The 20,466-nt window shown below is 47.6% G+C and overlaps 1 protein-coding gene and 1 long non-coding RNA gene across 3 annotated transcripts in view; both read right to left on the bottom strand.

Annotated features, from left to right (window-relative positions):
- LOC144145730 (uncharacterized) overlaps positions 1-20,466 on the bottom strand; it is a 206,048-nt gene that overhangs the window by 156,711 nt on the left and 28,871 nt on the right. The gene's annotated exons all lie outside the window — the stretch shown is intronic.
- The window catches only part of LOC144144337 (uncharacterized), a 46,249-nt gene that overhangs the window by 14,986 nt on the left and 10,797 nt on the right, over positions 1-20,466 (bottom strand). For both annotated transcript variants that reach the window (XM_077675735.1, XM_077675736.1), the window contains exons 3-4: positions 11,789-11,931; positions 1,110-1,276 (exon numbers count right to left, since the gene is read on the bottom strand). In XM_077675735.1, coding sequence (XP_077531861.1) covers positions 1,110-1,276; positions 11,789-11,931 — 310 coding nt within the window. The remainder of the gene's footprint in view (positions 1-1,109; positions 1,277-11,788; positions 11,932-20,466) is intronic.

Genomic DNA, 20,466 nt, shown 5'->3' with positions numbered 1-20,466 from the left:
GTGATAAACAATGTCTCATGGCTCTGTGGATCAACATATAGCAATTCTGTGGGCCAGTGTTGGTGCAATGAGGACCATGAGAACCGCAAAGGCGCACAGGTGATCGTAGTTTCACTGGCACATTGATACGAAAAGAGGAGGAAGAGTTCCTTCTGTGAAGAAAATTCTGTTTACGGCAGTCATTCCAACAGTATTTGTAAGCGTTACGATAGCACGACTATACCGTTAAAGCTCCATTTTAGAACGCACGTAAAGTTCCCTCTAAAGGCATACAGCATACCAGCAGACTTATTCTTAGTACGGTAAAATTTGCTAAAATTGTGGAGAGATCACTTTTGCACGTTGCGGTGGACTCTGGAACAAGAGATATTGCGCTCTTGCAGCAAGAATTAATCTTTCGGATAGTTATTTGTTTTGGATTGTTTGACTAAATCCCTTGAATTTGTCTGAAATGGAAAAATGCAAAGGGCGACATAGTACAATGTGACAATACATATAGACGCTTAGATTGTTTGGCAAAATACCTTGAATTAGTCTGAAATTGAGAATCGCAAAGGGCAAGTGGTACAAGGTGACATTACAGATAGGCGCTTTCGTGCCCCGTTTTCAGGGTTGAACAAAGAGCTGCTATCATACTGTGTTGCCTATATTACATGTTATCTGACCTCATCAATTCATCGAGATGGTTAAAAGTACATGAACTTCTCATACTCTACATTAAAAAACCTGCACACCAAAGAACTCCAAAACACACTGAAAGGTATTGCCATGCGTCAAAACGATACAGAACCGTTTTTTTTTTCTTCTGTCTCGCAGTGTTGGTATTTGTTGGGACCATTTTGTTGGGATCACGAGACTATATAGGCACTTTTCCAGTTACAGCCATGCCACCAGAAATAAAGGCAGCAAAGCGGCATCCGAAAGGCCCAGTTTTTTGCCGAGGCGTCCATTTCGAACCAGGCAAAAGTGCAGTCACGTGGTCCACAGAAACCACGCCCTACGGCCCCGTGGCAACGTGAATAAATGGAGCAGTGGCTACACAAACACTCCCGTTTTTGCTGTAAGAGATGGGCGGTAGAAAGGAGGCAAAACCGGAAGGTACCACTTACTGTTCATCCATGGACTCGGTGGTTGACTGGTTCAAGAGGCCGTCGGCAGCTGTCAGGGTGACGTTGGCACCGGGGGTCAGGAGTCCCTTGACAAGCGTGGCTGCACGCACGTGGTTTTCAAACAGCGCCCGGATGTGGTCCAGGTCTGCCTCCAGCCACAACTTCAGCTGTGCAGAACATGTCCAGGGAAACGTAACCGGCACATGTCTCACAAGACGGGTGGTGGCTCATACGCGATGTTTGCACGATTACACCACACATTGCGGGTTGCGTCTTTGCAGAGAGGGAGCGCTCTCGGGGTTAAAACAAGCTGCGAACCTAGACTGGGGAGGGCACACGACAAGACTGATATACAATGCAACACTACATGCTCTCTTGAGTGAATCTGATGCTTGCTTAAAGTGATGATGTCTAGCCACAGACTTCGATCACAGCACTGGGTTTTCAAACAGATTGGCTCAACCAAAATGACACTGGGCCCACAAGTTGAGCATTTATTTTTCAATGTAGCTGAGGAACGTCCCTTTCAGGTCTTTCTTGTCGCTCAAATCCGTAGCAGGTAATAGTTGCACCCGCATAAGCATCGCCTCCTGATCCACTCACCTTAACCAATTACAGGACAAAATGTGCCCCTCTGTTGGTCGTGACGACACATTGTGCTACACTAAAAGGTTGATTGTATCAGAAGGACCCCCCTGGCAAGGAAGTCAAAAGAATGGTGTTTCCAGATGCGGCTGCAGCAGTGGCTTGCTGCGGGCAAACAACAAGCACTCGTCCTAGCGTAGTAGAGGGCCGTGTCTATGCATTAATGAAATGGACTTTACATGATTGCGCATTTCGGGCTGACAAAAGTCAATTGCAGAAATGTGGATCTATGAGGCTATAGAGTTAAAACATTGCCAGGCATTAAAGCTCTGAGAATCTGCGACAAAAAGAAGAATCGGCCAGCTTGCAGTACCATTATGGTGCTTGTCTAAACAAAATGAAAAAAAAAACTTAGCACTTAAGATTAAGACTTTTTCACGCTCTATTGGACTGTATGTAAATTTGTATAGTCACACAAGTCAAAGCACACACCAGAGGCGTAGGAATTAAGCGGATACTTTGCCGAGATTAAGCAGACAAACTGCTCGTCATATGAAAATGCTTTCAATGTCAATAAAGTATATTAGACATGATAATTATTGCGCTTTCAGGCAGTCGATTGACTTCCAAGCAGTCGGAGAGAAGCGTGAGGAATTCTAAGTGGCTTTAAAGGAGCCATAAAGACAAAATAGAAGTTTGTTTTATTCGAAATATTTCGTGTTTTATAGTGCCCACAGCGCTTGTCCGGATACGAACGATGCTTTATGCACTGAGAAATTAATCAATTTAAGTTAAAATTTTGGTTTTCCCGCTAAATCATGTGTTTTCGTGGTCTGCGATGACATCACAGGAGCCGACCGCTCTGCAGCCTAGGGTGCCTTGATTCACGCGTCCGCCGTACAGGGTGGAGACACGTATACGCTGTCGTCGCCATTTTTGGTCACTCGCTCGCCGCCGAAGCAAGTCTTCTTTGGTGGGGTTTTTTGGCGCAAGGGCATCTAAGGCCAAGAGCGCCATTTCTATGATGAGGTAAAAATGTGCTAATGAAATGAGTGCAAATAGTGCATAAAATTACTTCGGTGTAAAGGGCCGGATCCAAAAGATGAGTGAGGAGCGTGATGAGGCATGGAATGAGCTAACGGTGTATAGGGCCATGGTAAATAGAACCCTACGGATGAACAAGGTGGACGAGAATGCTACTTTCTAAAACAAACCTGCTTTAAAAAACCGATAGCATCAAGGTATTCCAAAACTCTGCTGAACTCGAACACAGGACAGTCTGATAAAAACATTGCAATGTGACGTGGCATATTCTTACGGTACATTTCCGGGAAATAGCGTCTCCTTTCTGGTTCCATGGCCGAGCACTCAACCAAAACATGGAGGACTGAAAGACCCTCACCACATCTGGCACAGTTTGGAGGCTGGTCACCAGTCAGGAGGTAGGAATGCGTGCCATGTGTGTGTCCTATTCGTAGTCTGCATCGCCAGACCTCAAAGGCCCTGTTTTTTTCCATGGCAGCTGATCGGCCGATTATAGGTTGTATCAAGTGAAGCTTGTTGTTGACTTCTCCGTCCCATTCTTTCTGCCAGAGCTGAAGGAGTATGTGTTTTACTGCTGGTTTCATATCGAGGTAAGGTACTTGCGTGATGTCAATACTGGTTCTTTCAGCTGCTCTGGCAGCAGCCTGGTCGGCTTCCTCGTTGCCAGCTATGCTACAATGGCCAGGAACCCAGCACACTATAATTTCTAAATTTAGCTGGTGTGCTTTGTACAGAGCTTTAAGAAGGGCAGTAAATGTGGGATTCTTGGTTCCCTTTCCTGTGGACAGGGCTGTGACAACGCTGAGTGAGTCTGTGAAGATCACAGACTTTTGTGTTTTGCTTGTAATAATGTGGTCCACAGCCAGATATACTCCGTGTGCTTCTGCTGTAAATATGGTTGTGTTTTTATGCATTGTTTTTGCTATTGAAAGATGCTGTCCAACAACTGCACAGGCCACAGCCGATTTGGTTTTCGATGCATCAGTGAAAAACTGAGCAGCCTTGTACTTGTCTTGGAGGTATGCGAAGTGCTGTTTGACTTCCAATAGTGAGCCTTTCCTGTCTACTTGTCTAAATGAGGTGTCGCATGATATGATGCTTGTATCCCAGGGTGCCACGCATTCATCTGGAGTCATTTTGAGGGTGTCATCAAACGAGATCGATAGTTTTGTAGAGATGGAGTTGATCAGCAGTGGAAACGGTTGAGCTAAGGAAGGTCGATTTGAAAAGAGCAGCATTCTTGAGTTATCTCTAATCAGGGAGTCACACGGGTGCTCGGGCTGTGACGTAACCTTCAGGGCATAAATAATACCAATAAAAGTTCGCTGGTACTCCAGAGACCAACAGTCTGATTCAGCATAGAGGCTCAGTACTGGACTAGTGCGGAAGGCCCCTGTGGCCAACCTGATGCCCAGATTGTGGATAGGATCAAGCATTTTCAGTGCAGTGCTAGAGGCTGACCCATAAACTACACATCCATAATCTAGGCGGGACAAAACAAGACTTTTGTACAGGTGTAGTAAACACTTCTTGTCAGTGCCCCATTTCATGTGTGCTAGTATCTTAAGCACATTCATTGCCTTCAAACACTTCAGTTTCAGATGCTTCAGGTGGGGGGTGAACGAGAGTCTCGAGTCGAAAATCAATCCGAGAAACTTATGTTCTGTTTTAACAGGAAGCAGCTGTCCATTTAAGTAGATTTCTGGTGGAGGGGCAATGCCCCTTTTTTTCGAGAACAGTACACAGGCACTTTTTGAGGGGTTAAACTTGAAGCCATTCTCATCTGCCCATTTGGAGAGCTTATTCACTGACAGCTGAATTTGGCGTTCACAAAAGGAGAGATTGCAGGACTTGAAGCCGATCTGCACATCGTCAACATACACTGAGTAAAACATGGTTGGCGGAAGTACAGTGCGTAGGGAATTCATTTTTACAATGAAAAGTGTGCAGCTCAGCACACCTCCCTGCGGCACCCCTGTCTCTTGTGTGAATGGTTTAGACAGAGTACTGCCTATCCTTACACGAAATGTCCTATCAGAGAGGTAGCTTTCAATTGTTTTTAGCATATTTCCTTGTATCCCAAGGGCACGAAGATCTCTCAATATACCAAACCGCCAAGTAGTATCATAGGCCTTTTCAAGGTCAAAGAATACAGACAGAAAGTACTGTTTATGCGCGAACGCATATCTTATTTGGGACTCCAAGCGCACAAGTTGGTCAAGCGTGGATCTTTGTTCTCGAAAGCCACACTGGAATGGATCCAGAAGCCTGTTTGCTTCTAGAAAATGCATTAATCTTCGGTTGATCATTTTTTCAAATACTTTGCATAAACAGCTAGTCAGAGCTATAGGTCTGTAGCTAGATGCAACTGCTGGGTCCTTCCCTTCCTTCAATACTGGAACAACAATGGCCTCTTTCAGCCTTGGAGGAATATATCCATTGTTCCAGATCCTATTAAAAAGTGATAGTAATGCAAGTTGAGTTTCTGGGTGCAAGTTCTTGATCATTTCATAGTGAATATTGTCAGGTCCAGGTGCTGCTTTACCAAGTGTGTTTAGGCAAGCTTCGAACTCAGCAATAGAGAACTCAGCATTATATGCCTCACTTGGAGGCGATTTACGATGAAGTTGCAGTTTTTCTTCCTTACGTTTCAATTTAAGAAACTTCGCTGAGTAGTGCGCTGCACTTGAAACCGACTCAAAGTATGCTCCCAGTGCATCCGCCTGATCTTCCAGAGTGCCACCAGCATTATCAACTAGAGGGCGGGGGCAAGTCTGCTGCCCTTGCAACTTGCGTATCCTATTCCATACTTTATTTTGGTCGGTGTAAGAGTTAATACCCTCTATGTACTTCTCCCAACTCTCACTTTTTGCTATCCGTCTCACTCTTCTCGATTGGGATTTGATGCGTTTGAAGTTTATGTAGTTTTCAGTCGTGGGAGAGTTACGGAAGAGGCGCCATGCTGCATTCTGTTTTTTCCTAGCACTTTGGCAGTCCTCATTCCACCAAGGAATCGGCTTTCTTTTTGGGTTACCAGAACTTTGTGGGATACATTCACTAGCGGCTTCAATTATGTGCTTTTCGATAAAGGAAAGTGCGCTGTCAATGTCCAGTGAATCTAGATAGTCACGTGGAAGACAGGTTAGCTGTCGAAACTTTTTCCAGTCAGCAGACCCCATCCTCCATCGTGGTACACTGTACTGCCCATGTGTCGACACTACCTTTTCTTTCAGCACGATTGGAAAGTGGTCGCTTCCATAAGGGTCATCCAGGACGTGCCAGTCCAGTAGTGGGAAGAGAGTAGCAGTGCAGAGAGCTAAGTCAACTGATGAGGATGTTTTGTGTGTGGGACTAAAGTATGTGGGCTTCTTTTTGTTCAATATGCAAGCTCCAGTGGAGACTAGTAATTTTTCTATCATTCGCCCTCTTGAATCGTAGTTTTCACAGCCCCAGAGAGGATGATGGGCATTGTAGTCTCCTGCTATTATGTACGGCTCTGGGAGCTGGTCCATTAGATTTTCAAATTCAGATTTCTGTAGTCGCTTGTCTGGGGGAATGTAAATGGAGCAAATTGTTATTAGTCGCTGCAACCATATAACTCTCACAGCTACAGCCTCTAGTTCAGTCCTGAGTTTAACTTCCTTAGCTGTGGTTGACCTTTGAAGGATAATAGCCACACCACCCGATGGTTGGTTGGTGTTTTGGCTGTCCTTTCTGTATGTGATGTACTGGGGTAAAAAGTTTGTGTGTTTGCTGCTTAAGTGGGTTTCTTGGAGACACACTGCCAGAGGTGCATGCTCCCAGAGCAGCTCTTTAACATCATCCAAGTTTTTCAGAAGCCCCCTGCAGTTCCACTGCAGTACAGTACGAAAAGCCATTACTAGTATTGAGACGTTTTTTACTAAAGACAGGCTCAGCTTGTTAGCTGCCAGAGCCTTTTCCCGCAGGAGACACCTTAGGGAGCTCTGCTTTTTTGATCAGTTCCTGGGAGTTCGTACGTTCCAGAGGTTTGTGGTGATCCTTCGGCGTGATTGACGCAGAGGATGGCTCACTTGTGTCCATAGCCTCCAAAGAAGGCTTCTTTGTTGACGGTTTGAGACCTGGGGCCTTGGATGGCCTCCGGTTCTCCTGTGAGGTTACAACCGTCTCAGTGGTGTTAGTCAGCTGTGCAGACCGCGAGGCTGCAGCTGACACATTGGCCGTTTTCGGGCCACCATTTCCTTGAGGTGCAGCAGGTGTCGCTGTTTGCACCTGGGGGGCTGAAGATGTCTCCTCAGGCCCTCTCAACGAGGTCCCTGATTGGACAGTTGCCGCACGTGGCGCCACCCCCTGACGCGCCACGTCGGCGTATGCTATCTTATGCGTGATAGCAAGACGCCTGCGTGCTTCGGGGTAAGAGATGTTTTCTTTTACTTTCAACGCAATGATTTCTTTTTCTTTTTTCCATTGCTGGCATGAGCGTGAGTATGCAGCATGGTCACCGCTGCAGTTGACACAGTGTGGTGGGGCAGTGCAGCTTTCCGACACATGGTCGGTTTTGCTGCATTTTGCACATGTCTGCTTACCCCTGCAACTCTGTGATCCGTGGCCGAATTTCTGACATGTATAGCACCGGCGCGGGTTGGGGATGTAAGGTCTGACTCGGATTTTCACGTAGCCAGCTTCTACGGTCTCCGGGAGAACAGTTGTGCCAAAGGTGAGAACAATGTGCTTGGTGGGGATTTCTTTGTTGTCGCGGCGGATGACTATCCGCTGAACTTTGATGACATTTTGCTCATGGAAGCCTTCAAGGAGTTCATTTTCAGTAAGGTCTAGGTGGTCTGCTTCACTTATAACACCACGCACGGTGTTCATGGAGCGGTGAGGACTGACAGTAACAGCGGTGTCACCAATTTTGTCAACTTTGAGGAGCTTGTCACATTGAGTCTTATCTTTGACTTCAATCAGCAGGTCGCCATTGGACATTTTTTGTGCCTTGTAGCCAGCCCCAATGAGGTTCGACAGACATTTGGACACAAGAAATGGTGACATCTTTCTCATTGTTGTGTTCTCATTTTCCGAGTGCATCACGTGGAAGCGTGGAAAACACTCTTGCCTCTTTGAAAGAAAAAATTCAAAGGTGGTTGCCTCGGTGCGCCCCCTTTTAAGAGAGCGATTCATGGAAAAGGGGTTTGAAGATGCCATACAGCAAGTATGTGTTCGGTGGCAAGGCCGGTCGCCCACCACCGAGCCCAACAAGGGAACGTGGCTTCTTCATGAAAAGCACACGCTAACCGTACCTTGCCACTATAACCCTATGCTTGAAATCAAGAGTGATGTCTTTGCACAGGGTTAACCCTCGCCGCCTGGAGAAGCATGGAAGCAAAGAAGGAAGGAGATGACAGGACAGGGTTAGGAAAGACGATAGGAAAGCAAAAGAATGAAGAAGAGGACAGGAAAAGGCGACTGGCTGATTCCCCCCAGGTCGGGTCAGACTGGGGGCACCGTCTACGGGAAGCGGGGGCCAAAGTGGTGTGTTGCCTCTGCCAGGGGGCCATGAAGGTCCAAAACAACCCTGGCTTTGGCTCAACCACCAGGATGCCCTTTTCCCCGGACACGGCAAAGCCACGCACAGCCGAGCGCGTGGGTGGGTCCAACCCACATGGGCTCGGGGTCCGCGGTGTCGCCACTACCGTCACCTTGAAATGCAAGGCGCCCCTGCGGGCGCCGAAGCAAGTCATTAGATAGTTTTAGTATAGCGTTTTAGCTGTGGCGTTAACGTTTGCGGGCCGCAATAGCAAACTGATAGCGCCTCGTTACGAGATGGTTAGCGTGCCCGCTAACGCAATGGACATGCTGAAGTGGTGCTTTCCGCTATACTAAACTCTATTGTATCGAAACCGCGCTAAAATTATCGCCGCAACGCGGTTCACAGGCGAAGTTTGAATCATCTTATCTGTTTCGCGTTGCTGGGTCTCGTGTGAAACGAAAAGCACAAAGCACAACGCGTTCAGCGCGTTGACCAAATTGCGGTGGCACGGAACCGTTCCAAGGGTGTCTCCACCCTGTATGGCGGCGCTGACATCGAGGTACCCTACAGCGGCGTTCGCACGTTTGTTTACGTTACTGAACCTAGATGGAGCCACCACACCGTGGCAAGCCGTATTTAAACCTGTCTTGTGTGTTGTCGGAGAAAATAATCGAATCGTGAAACATAGTGCTCACTCGACAAATATGGTCATGCAAAACACCGTGGCGGTCTTCAATCGGCCAGTGTGGTCTGAGACAAACCGAAAGCCCCGCAGTGCTGTGCAGCTAAACCAAGCATAGTTCGCGCAGTACCAACAGCAGTACGCATCAGTACTTCTATGTTTACTGTGCTTTCGACACTTACAGTGTTTATCCCATCATCTTATTGCTTTAAAAAGAATGTGGCCTACATTTAAGCACAAATAGCTCGTTCTGCAAGCATGTAAGCTCAGCCTAATTTGCGTTTGCTTTTACAGGCCTCCAGCAATCGCAAAGCAGGCTCGTATGACATCATAGGTTCTGTTACGGGAAATGAGCGAGTGGGTCGCATGGCCATTCCCTTTTTTCGTAATTATATAGTTTATTTGAGCGAAGTTTATGTTAAAACTGGGGTCAGTATGATTCCTACGAGGCCGTCTTTTGAATGAACCAAACTTGTGTTTTGTCTTCATGGCTCCTTTAAACTGAACTTGTTTTCGGAACGAGAAAATGGAGGGCGCACCAGGTATTGTGCGTACTTGGCTGCTGTACTATTGTGGAATGCTTCCTGTCACATGGCACTTTGTATTCGTAATTTTTCCTCAGGAAAAGATCCCTAGCAACTGAATACCTACCCAAAAGACTTCTTTTTCTCCCCCTGCCTCGAACACCAATCTGAAAGCGGCAATTTCTGCACCTCGGGTGATATTCAATGAAATACAACCAAGACAAAAAGCATTCCAGCAGACACCCTCCAGCACTGTTACCAACAAACAATAAAAAAAATTGACCCACACCACTCAGTGTAAGATCTGCTGCAAAAGGGGATCGTCGGTTCTCTTTTGCCGGCTCGAACGCCAAAGGCGGTCGCCCAATAACGGCAGCATCGCTGCTGCGGAAATTATGCGGTCCGCGCAAATAAATCGGCAGCTTGATGCCAGCGGTGGGAGGCTCCCTCCCCTCCCTTTCTCTTCACTACCAAGAGAGAGAGGAATCCGCCCCTAGAGACCCCTGCGCCATCTATCGGTGGGTGTGGGAACCGGTTTATGCGAGGCCGCCGACGGGTGTCGAAACGTGCTTCTGCGTGACGCGCGACCTTCAGTACACGGACAAAAAGTCTATACCTACCGCATCTGCGCTGTTCAAAACATTGTTGACGCACAGCATGCCGCAGATACTACATCGAATACGAAAGCTCGATTACCTAGAACAAATTAACAGAAAAAAAACCCAGCCGCATTAATTTCCTTCCCCACTTCGTACGCACTATCGCGCTCATTTTGAGTCGCAACGCACGAGTGTCGGCTGGAGTTGCTCCTCAGGCGGCGGTGACACCGCGAAACGATACATTCGATCGAGAATTAACGAGAGCGGAGGTTCAGCTCTTCTGACAATCATCAGCAACCTCCCCCACCCCCTGCAGGTAACTTCTACCGTTGAACTATCGAATGCGCAATCTTGAATGCGCCCAATGTTGTTCAGCTCAGCGTTGTGCAACGGCAAAAAGATGTCGACGCATGGGAGTTACACTGCTATAATCGCATGAAGAACGGAAGCTAGGTTATCATACGTTTTCATTACTTGAAGTAAACCTTGAATGTGAACACCTTCGACAGAACTCTGTCTGGTTGGGTTAAACGAAGAGGCAAATACACCAACCAAGGGCGTTTATTCAAAGCGGTCCCTGAATAGATCCCTCGGAGCCCTTCCCACCGTCTACGCCCACGGCCTCCGACGTGCAAAGGAAAGATTCCAGTAAGAAAAAAGAAAAAAGAAGAAGACACGTACCTGTCGGGCGCTTCGACGCACTAACAGGCGCGGCCCCTCGGAACAGCAGCGCAGAAATGGAAAGAACGTGTCGCGCGGCGCTTTCAAATGCCGTGCATTCCGAGGAAGGCCGCGCCTGCTCGCACCGGATGTACTAACGGCCACAACATGGGGTTGGACCCCCACGAAGGACTCACTTTTCCCTCTTCCCCGGCCCTCAGCGGCAGGATGAAGGGAAGATGAAGACAAGCAGACGAGGTTTGGGCGCCGCAGCTCGCGGGCCGTTGTCTGCGGGCTCCACTCGGGCACTTTTTCTGAGACGCCCGCCTGGCTGTAAATAAATGTACAGTTTTTGCATCGGAAGCTGAGTTTGTCGGTTGAAGATCATACCCGGGGTCAGATCCTCAGTGCTGCTGCGGCTTGGAGGAGAAGCCCCAGGGAAAAGAACACCACGAAGGTAACTATACACCTATGTAACCGCTGCTTCTTGTCGTACACAGCCACCCCTGATGAAGGAGACAAGTTGGCTCCGAAACGTTGGGACCGCCTTGAATAAACGCCCTTGGTTGGTGTATTTGCCTCTTGAAGTAAACCTAAATCACCTAAACCGAGCACTGGGATAAGTGACGCAATTCAGCGAGAATTCCTCCTTTGATTCCAAAATGTGTGAAACAAATTCAAACAGCCACAAGAAGCGACTCCGAGAAAAAAAATGTATTAGCTGCGATTTTTAAGCCGTAACAGCAATGAACGCAACATGCGGCGCACTTACTGAACCGCTGCGCATAGCTGGGCGTAGTAATTGCCCTGCATTGGGCGCATTAAACCATTGCGCCTTCGTTCTGTGGCAGTAGTTGCCTGCAAGGGGAGATAATTATCAGAAGAGCTTAACCTCCTGTCACCTCAGTTCTCGAGTGTCTCTCTTCGCGGTGCCACCACCGCCAGATGAGCAGCTTCAGCTTCCGCTCGCGTGTTCGAAGTCGAATTGAGCGCGATGGTATATATTACATGGTGCATGTGCTGGACGCATTGCTTAAAGCGTCTTTAGAGGAGGGGAGTAAAAGGTGTTTCCATACCATAGGCAAGTGCAGGTTTTCATTCTTGTCCCACCGGCTGGCAGCCTCCTTGAAGTATGACAGCTCCGCCTTGGCTGCTACAAGGGCCCGCACGAGCGCCTTGTTCTTATTAAGCACGGAACGCACTTTCTTCTTGTACTGGGCTGCAGACATTAAAGCAACCGTTAAGCATAGAGGACACCAGGCGAAGTCTGAAAGTGGCACCAACAAGCTAGATGCGCAAGCATAACAGATATGTTAAGGAGTCTCTTCCCCATACAATCCTCGTGTACCGTAACTTTATTTGAATAATTTTGTTTGCCGTTTGTTACCCTGCCCCAGTTATTGCAGTAATAAATGCTCTCAAATGTACCGTAGTGAAGAAGTAATGGCGTATTGAGAAATGAAAAAAAAAATAGCGAAGAGTATGTGTAGAAAACCAAGAAGAAGAAGAAGCGAAGAAGAAGAAGTGAAGAAGAAGAAGTCAGCACAGGCACGTTCCTGTTCTAGTCATCATCATGCTTTTCTAGAATAAAAATGTGTTCGTCGCAACGTCACCACGGCCTCTGCGATTCCTTCGTCTCAATGGTGCCGTGACCAGGATTCGGGGAAGACGACGTCATCGACGCTGCCAGCCTCCTCAGCGTCAACGGGCTGGCCGGAATTTAACGTTGATCGGACAAGCGTCGCTGGAAGGATCAAGGCCGTGGAACAGCATCGCAGAATCACGAGAACAGGCGAGTCCTCAGTGCGGTATTCCGTAGAAACATGAACAGAGACATACTCGTGAAGAAGCGCAAAGCGCTGCGAGGGCAGGCTACCACCATTGTTAATGAGGTTGATCAGAAGCTTGTGACACAGGTAGATCGGAGCGCGTTGGTAACGCTACGCAACCAAGTGACAAGAATCTCGGAGGCTCTAAAGCAAGTGGATAGTCAAATAGAGCAAGTTTTGACAGTAGAAAATGCCGAAGCCGAGTTTGAAAGAGTGCTCGAATATGAAATGAAGATAGTAGAGACTTTATCCAAGATTGACTTGAAACTCGAGGAATACGAGCTGAGTTCTCGCACAGCCCATCGTGCTCAAGAAAATAATGTCAATATTGACATGCAAGGTACTAACCGCACGGAACCAAGTGACATAGTGAAGCTGCCAAGGCTCGAAATGATCAAGTTTGACGGAACGAGGAAGCTATGGCCCCGGTTTTGGAATCAATTCGAAACGACAATACACGGCAGAGAGAGCATGCCAAAGACGCAAAAATTCAATTACTTGCTGGCATCGCTAGTAGGGGAAGCTGCGTCACTAGTTGAAGGATTGCAGTTCTCAGAAGAAAACTATGACCACGCCGTAGAACTGCTGCGGGAAGCCTTCGGCAAAGAGGAGAATCTGCGAGAGGTTTATATGAAGGAGCTTACAAGTCTCGAAGCTGTCAAGAGCAAGAAAGACTTAACGGGAGCCAAGCTTCTTTACAACAAGGTACAGCTTAACAAACGAGGACTCGAATCATTGGGAGTAAAACTGGAAAGCTACGCGCCAATGCTACTGACATTAATCAAGAAAGCTTCGCCTTCCGATATGATGGTGGACTTCAAGATGAAGGAAGCCACAAAAGAAACAAACAACATTACGGGATCATCGCTATCTGCATCGGACGCCAGTGTTCAAACAATCCAGAGACTGTTAGATTTTCTGCGAATTCACATCAGCAGCAGAGAAGGAGAATTGGACGACCGAAGCAACAACCAAGCGGAAGACCATCGCGCACCCAGGACGAACATCAGATCTACGTGCAGGACGTCAAGTTTCCAGAGCATCGCAAGCAAAAAGTGCGTATTCTGTGGAAAACAAGGACATTATGCAGAAGACTGCCGACGAACCATTACGCTTAACGAAAAGAAGGCTGTGCTTCAACGGGAAAACCGATGCTTCCGATGCACCAGACCAAACCATACGGCGCGAATTTGCCGAGCCAACGTTCGCTGCAAGACCTGCAAAGGAAGACACGCCACTTCAATGTGCTGTCCCAAAAAACGCGACCACGATAGGAGCGATGCAGAAACGATGTCTAAGGGCCAGGATGAGTCAAGCCAAGCTGCATCCAGCCGGTCGTGCAATATGCACACTCAACAGACGAACATCTCTTCGTGCATCTTGCTACAAACTGCTATCTCTTGGATGGAAGGGCAGAAATCTGGCAGCTACGCAAGAATAATGCTTGACACCGGGAGCCAACGATCCTTCATTCTTCAAAGCTTGTCACAAAAACTAGGATGCAAGGAGAAAAGAATTGAGAGGCTAACCGTTGGGTCGTTCGGTGGCGGCGAGAAAGAAATGGAAATGAGGGTTGTGGAGGTGAAAATTAAGAGGCATCCGTCCGAAGAAAAGATTATAATTGATGCACTGGAAATAGACATGATCTCCAAAGACACGCTGCCATCGCCACCGAAGAGAGTGGTGCAGGAAGTGAAAGCTCTAGGACTGACATTGGCAGATGACCTGACGCAATATCAGAAGTCAAGGGTCCCATTAACAACATCGTTGCTCGTCGGAGCGGATTATTATTGGGAGATCGTTACGGGACGAACAAAACGGCTTCAAGACAAAGTAATGGCCATGGAAACGATTTTAGGGTGGACGTTACATGGGCCAACCCAATTTCGAGCCCAACCAATGAATTCGTCAACAGTGATGGTACTGAAGGTAACCACTAAGAATGAAGACATAAACGAAGAAGTAAAAAGGTTTTGGGAGCTAGAATCAATAGGCATCAGCGACAACATTGCTCACACCAAGACAACAGACAACGATGGAGTACATACGTACATCAAAGACACTATGGATTTCCAAAACGGACGTTACGAAGTCAGGCTTCCTTGGAAGGAACTCGTCACGTTGGACGAAAACAAGTTGGTCACCGAAAAGAGACTTTTACAAGTAACCAAAAAACTACTTAAGGACCCCCAAAATCTTCAAGCATACAATAAGGCAATACGAGAGTATATTGAATCAGGTATAGCTGAGAAAGTGAGCACGGAAGAAGACAAAAAAAGGAAAAACTTCGTCTACTACATGCCACATCAGGCTGTGATTAAAGAGGACAGAGCGACAACCAAGATTCGAATCGTGTTTGATGCATCTGCGAGTCGCACGGCAGGTCGGTCGTTGAATGACAACTTAGAGACTGGACCAAACCTTAACCCTGACATCGCATCCCTATTGATGAACTTCAGGCAACACAAAATAGTGATGGCTGCAGACGTGGAGAAAGCTTTTCTTCAAATAGCCATCCACGAAGACGATCGGGACGCACTTCGTTTCTTGTGGTGGAAGGAACTACCGAACAAAGACTCAGAGCTCCCGACAATTGAGACCTGGAGGATGAAGAGAGTTACATTCGGCACGAAGCCCAGTAGTTTTCTGTTAGCTGCAACGATTCATCATCATCTAGACGCAGTAAGCGAAAAGTTCCCAAACACAGTGGGTGAACTAAAAAAAGGAATTTATGTCGATGATGTGTTGCTAGGGGCTGAAGATATGTCAACAGCAGGAACCATGTACAACGAGGCCCGAAGTATATTTGCTGCAGCCGGAATGAATTTAAGGAAGTGGACATCTAGCGATCCAACCCTACGAAGTGTCTTTGACAAGGAAGGGGAAGACCTAGACCGGCGACTGAGACAAGAAGGAAAAACTAAAGTGTTGGGGATGAAGTGGAATTTCATAGAGGACCAAATTACCTTTCCTAGTACGGCCTGGCGTTCAGAGATGGATGTCGCAGAGATAACAAAGCGTCAACTTTTACAAGCCACTGCCAGATTGTACGATCCCCTAGGACTATTGACACCCTTTTCCGTGCGAGCAAAGCTGCAATTACAGAATGTTTGGAAAGAGTCATTCACCTGGGATGATCCTTTACCCGATGGATATCGAACAGCTTGTATGGAGTGGATTTCAGAGCTGGAGGTGTTGGACGGGTTTTCGTTACCAAGATGCTCACACTCCTTTGGAAAAACGGAAGAGTTATCAACTCTGCACGTATTTTCTGATGCAAGCCCAAGAGCATACGGAGCAGCGGCATATCTTGTGACCACATACACTGATGGAAGCAAGAACACCCAGCTTCTAATGAGTAAAGGAAGAGTTGCACCGCTTAAGGACGTAACACTCGCAAGAGTAGAGCTTCTGGCAGCCACGGTCGCAGCACGGTTAGCCAAATACATTGTGGACAACTTTGTCGGAAAAATCAAAGACCTCAAGTTCTGGACAGACTCACAAATAGTGCTTTGCTGGGTCAAATCAAGCAAATTGAAGGAAATTTTCGTTCAAAATCGAGTAAATGAAATTAAGAGGAAATCAAGTGCAAACCAATGGGGCTACGTAAAAAGTGAGGAAAACCCTGCCGACCTGATGACGAGAGGGATAAAAATGAAACAACTGCTTGCGTCGGAAGCCTGGTGGAAAGGTCCAGTTTGGCTAATAGGATCTTGCGAGAGACCGGCATATGAACCACAGATTAACCATATGGAAGAAAAGGAGGTCGCGAACATGGAGCATTGTATGCTTACGTCGTGCGATACTCAAGAAAAAGTTATTGACGTGAGCAGGTTCGGATCTTATACTAAGGCACTAAAGATCGCCGCATGGGTGCTACGTTATGCTGGGAAGTTACGAAAGAATAAAACATCAGGTCCTATAACAGCAGAAGAACTCAACAAAGCGGAATTATTTCTCATCAGGCAAGAGCAAAAAGAACTCATGCGTCCAGGCGAGACGGTCAGGAACGGCGCGACAGAAAGGAAAGGCGCATCCCAATTACATGGAATCGGAATTTTCACGGACACTCAAGGTGTAATCAGAGTGAAAGGACGGCTGGAGCGAAGCGACATGAGTTTCGACGAGAAACACCCAATTGTACTGCCGAAAAACAGTAAGCTTTCTGAGCTTTTGGTACGACATGTGCATCATCAGACAATGCACGGCGGCGTCTGTGTAACGTTGACCAGGTTACGAACAAAGTTTTGGGTAGTTCAAGGCCGACAGTTAGCCCGAATGATCATTAGGAGATGCATTACATGCAGGAGATTCAACGCTCGACCGATGACTCGGGAAATGGCGCCATTGCCAGCTGACAGAATCACCCAATCAAGTCCTTTTGAAGTTATAAGAGTCGATTTCACTGGACCACTGTACGCTAGAGAGGAAAAAGGACACACTGAGCAAAAGATGTACATTGTCATTTTCACGTGTGCGGTAACGCGAGCGGTACATCTTGAGCTGATGAAGAGCACATCCTCTGAGTGCTTTATACACGCTTTTAGGAGATTCGTGGCCAGAAGGGGCATGTGCAAGACCATCTACAGCGATAATGCCAGATCATTCAAAAGGTCGGAAAAAGAAATCAATAAAATACTGAGGATGGAGGACGACAAAGTGCGTCTATTCACAACGAATCTTCAGATCAAGTGGAAGTACATAGCCGAGTTAGCACCCTGGTGGGGCGGGTTTTATGAAAGACTGATAAGAAGTTTTAAGTCAGCCATCAGAAAGACCATTGGAAGGCGGCTTATGACAGAAGAACAACTCCGGGCAATCGTTGTGGAAGCTGAAGGGATACTCAACAGCAGACCGCTCACATATGTATACGACGACCCAAACGAACCACTGCCAATTACCCCGGCCGACGTCGTAGGCGGTAGACAGAGACTTCATCAAGACCCCACAGCCGCCGAAATATGCCTAGGAGCTTTTTGGAAGAACTCCCTGGAAAGAACAGCAGCGTGGTGGAAAAGATGGCAGCAGGAATACCTAGCAGAATTAAGAAGCGCAAGCTTGAAGTCGTCAACCAACACAACGATTAAGGAAGGGGACATAGTTTTATTAGGGGAAAAGACACACCGAGCCCACTGGAAGCTGTGCAAACTTGAGAAGATATTTCCAGGCAGAGACGGCCTAGTCAGGGCATGTTTGCTGAAGACACCTGACCGGCAGTTAATCAGGAGACCGGTACAGCTTTTGTACTCCATGGAGGGATGCTACAATTGAATCTCGCGGGCGGGAAGATTTAGAAAACCAAGAAGAAGAAGCGAAGAAGAAGAAGTGAAGAAGAAGAAGTCAGCACAGGCACGTTCCTGTTCTAGTCATCATCATGCTTTTCTAGAATAAAAATGTGTTCGTCGCAACGTCACCACGGCCTCTGCGATTCCTTCGTCTCAGTATGCTTTGTTCATGAAGCCCAAAAGGAGTCAAATACAGCCAAAACGTAAGTAATTCATTAAGATTTTTTTAGCCCCATGACGATCGGAAAAATAAAGACAGACAGACCCTGCCCCCCCTCGTCTAACGATGACGATGGTTGATCGCGAAGCTTTCTCGTGACGGATTCTTTGGCTGAGCTGGAAGATCCCACACTGCAAGTGAGTGATAGTCTGGAGGTGCGCACCGCTTTCCTAGAATACCCACACCCACAGTCGGGTGTGCACTCCGTAGGCCTAACCTTTGGGTTCGGGGTGTACAGCGCGAATCGGTACCTGCTGCTTGGCGTTCGCTTCGACCATGTCCAAATGGAGCAATCGAATGGACGCCCGCTTCATAACGCGAGGGACCCACGATCGATTCCGGACACGGGAAGAGTTTTGTTCTTTCACTTCGCCCACGACCATTCATAACCATCGTCAGAGAAAGTTTGGCTTTCCTGCAGGGCGTATTGGCGTACAGCGGCATTAGTGAGGACACCGAAGCTTCGCTTCAATACGCTACCGCAACTGCTGGCGGGAGGTTGTACAGGGTGTGGAAAAGTTAAACGGGGCACGGGAGTGGTGGCCGGAGCGGGTAAAACTGGATGCGCTCTATGAATAGATGCGCCGCCGATATGCGCCGCCGGAGAGGAATTACGCTACCTGCTCGACACAGAACACGTGTACACAGTGCACCTTCAGGCGCCTTCGATGCGCGTTCCGTTCGCTCGTTCGGCTTCTTCCATTTGCTCCTTCACCATTATAGCAACACAGGTCTTTGCGGCAGCGAAGAAGGTGATCGGTGCTATTATGGGCTTGAACAGTCGTGGTGGTCGTGAAGGTTGCGTACAGCATCGCTACTTTCAAGTCTTACGCGTTGGTGTGAGCTTCCTTCGTTTTTTGAAGAAGCTGGCCTCCGATAGGGTCACCTCCTCAATTCTCTTGAGCACCCATTAAACCCACGGAAGCGGTGCAGCCAATACATGCATGAGCTGTTTGTTTTAATTCATTTTTCATGCTTTTTCTTGAGCTAAGCATGGTTAAGGATGCAGCTGCTGAATGATTCACGAGCTTTTAAACATCATGGCACAACACCGTTTTCCTCGGTATAATCTCGATCTATGGCAGGGACGTGGACAAACTGGTGGCGTTCCCAACAAAACTGAACCCGTACGCCGCTGGGGATCATTTTTTTCCCCACGCGGGCGGACAGATTCGGACAGCATAAAACACTGGAATCACCTCTGGTGAGCAGAGATGAGAGCGGTGCAGCAAGTCGACCGTCAGAGTATCGTAATGGGCAGACGGATGTGGCCAATATAGAGTGTCATAGTAAGTAAGAGTAGTAAGTGTACTATCTAGCATACTAAAGTATACTAAAGACAAAACTGCGCCTGGGAATTCATGTCGGCATGGGGGAGGGGGGTTATGGCTTTATGGGAAGACCACAGCTGATGGCTTGGCATATGTCTATTGGACTATTAAGTGTCTTTTGTAGCGTGAGTTACACTGGCCGAGGTTGAGCAGTTTCACGTGGCTAATAGAGAGCCGAGGAGCAGTGACGTCTCACGGCGCACAGTTGGAGCGCCAGAGCCGCCGCCGCTAAGGTGGCGCCTTACCGCCGCCGCGACTGGACTAGACTGGACTGGATTGTATTAGATTCGATTCGAAATCGTTTTAGCAGCAGTAAGCATACTCATCAGCTAATCCTAGAGAACCAGGAAACCATGAATAACCAGATGAACCTTAGCTCACGCTACGTATATCCTGGCATAGCCGAGATAAGCCACTGCTATTTTTTGGGGGTTTGCTTTCTTTCCTATGCAATGAGATGTCTACGAGGTAGCCGCTGCTGTAAAAATGGCTGAAACTCGCTTCGCATGGAAATTGGAATTCGCTCCACTAGTTTATGCTAACACAGCTGTGCATCGTTATAAGATGTGCGAGGGCTAGTGCCGGCGAGCAACACATTTTTGCATGAATACAAGCCCACATTGAAAACCGTTAGTGGTGGCGAGCGTGCTTTCCGATTCTTTTTGCAGAAGAATCACACATGTTAATAGCGCCTGTACATCTTGACTGAGCGGGTAATTTGCGGGTGCTAAAGTTTTAGCAGACGATATGTTACGAAAACACGACGAAAATACCACCAATATGAAGCGTTCGTTTTCGTAGGTACCCGCATAAAACCTATCTGACCTAGTTGAATTTCGCCTCTCCATCTTCTTGGCGAACTGATGGAGGAGAAATAGTGATGTTCTTTTGATGCGCGAGCCGAGAGGACGATCTCGACTCGCTCCGATGATCGACGACCGATGCTTGGAGCGGGTGAGGGATGAGGACTGCCTTCCTTGCTGGATATTAGGTTTATTTACACTATTTACATTACTCCAAGTTTACATCAGTTCAGAGTGACGGTTACATTGTCACTCTGACAGCAGCAGCCTGTTCGGCCGAGATCTA

The sequence above is a fragment of the Haemaphysalis longicornis genome, unplaced genomic scaffold (assembly GCF_048455015.1).
Source record: "Haemaphysalis longicornis isolate Haplotype H1 unplaced genomic scaffold, Haemaphysalis longicornis Haplotype H1 scaffold_7, whole genome shotgun sequence".
In the NCBI taxonomy this organism is placed as follows: domain Eukaryota; kingdom Metazoa; phylum Arthropoda; class Arachnida; order Ixodida; family Ixodidae; genus Haemaphysalis; species Haemaphysalis longicornis.
The sequence above is the reverse complement of the archived record's forward strand: the minus strand, read 5'-3'. Positions and strand labels throughout refer to the sequence as shown.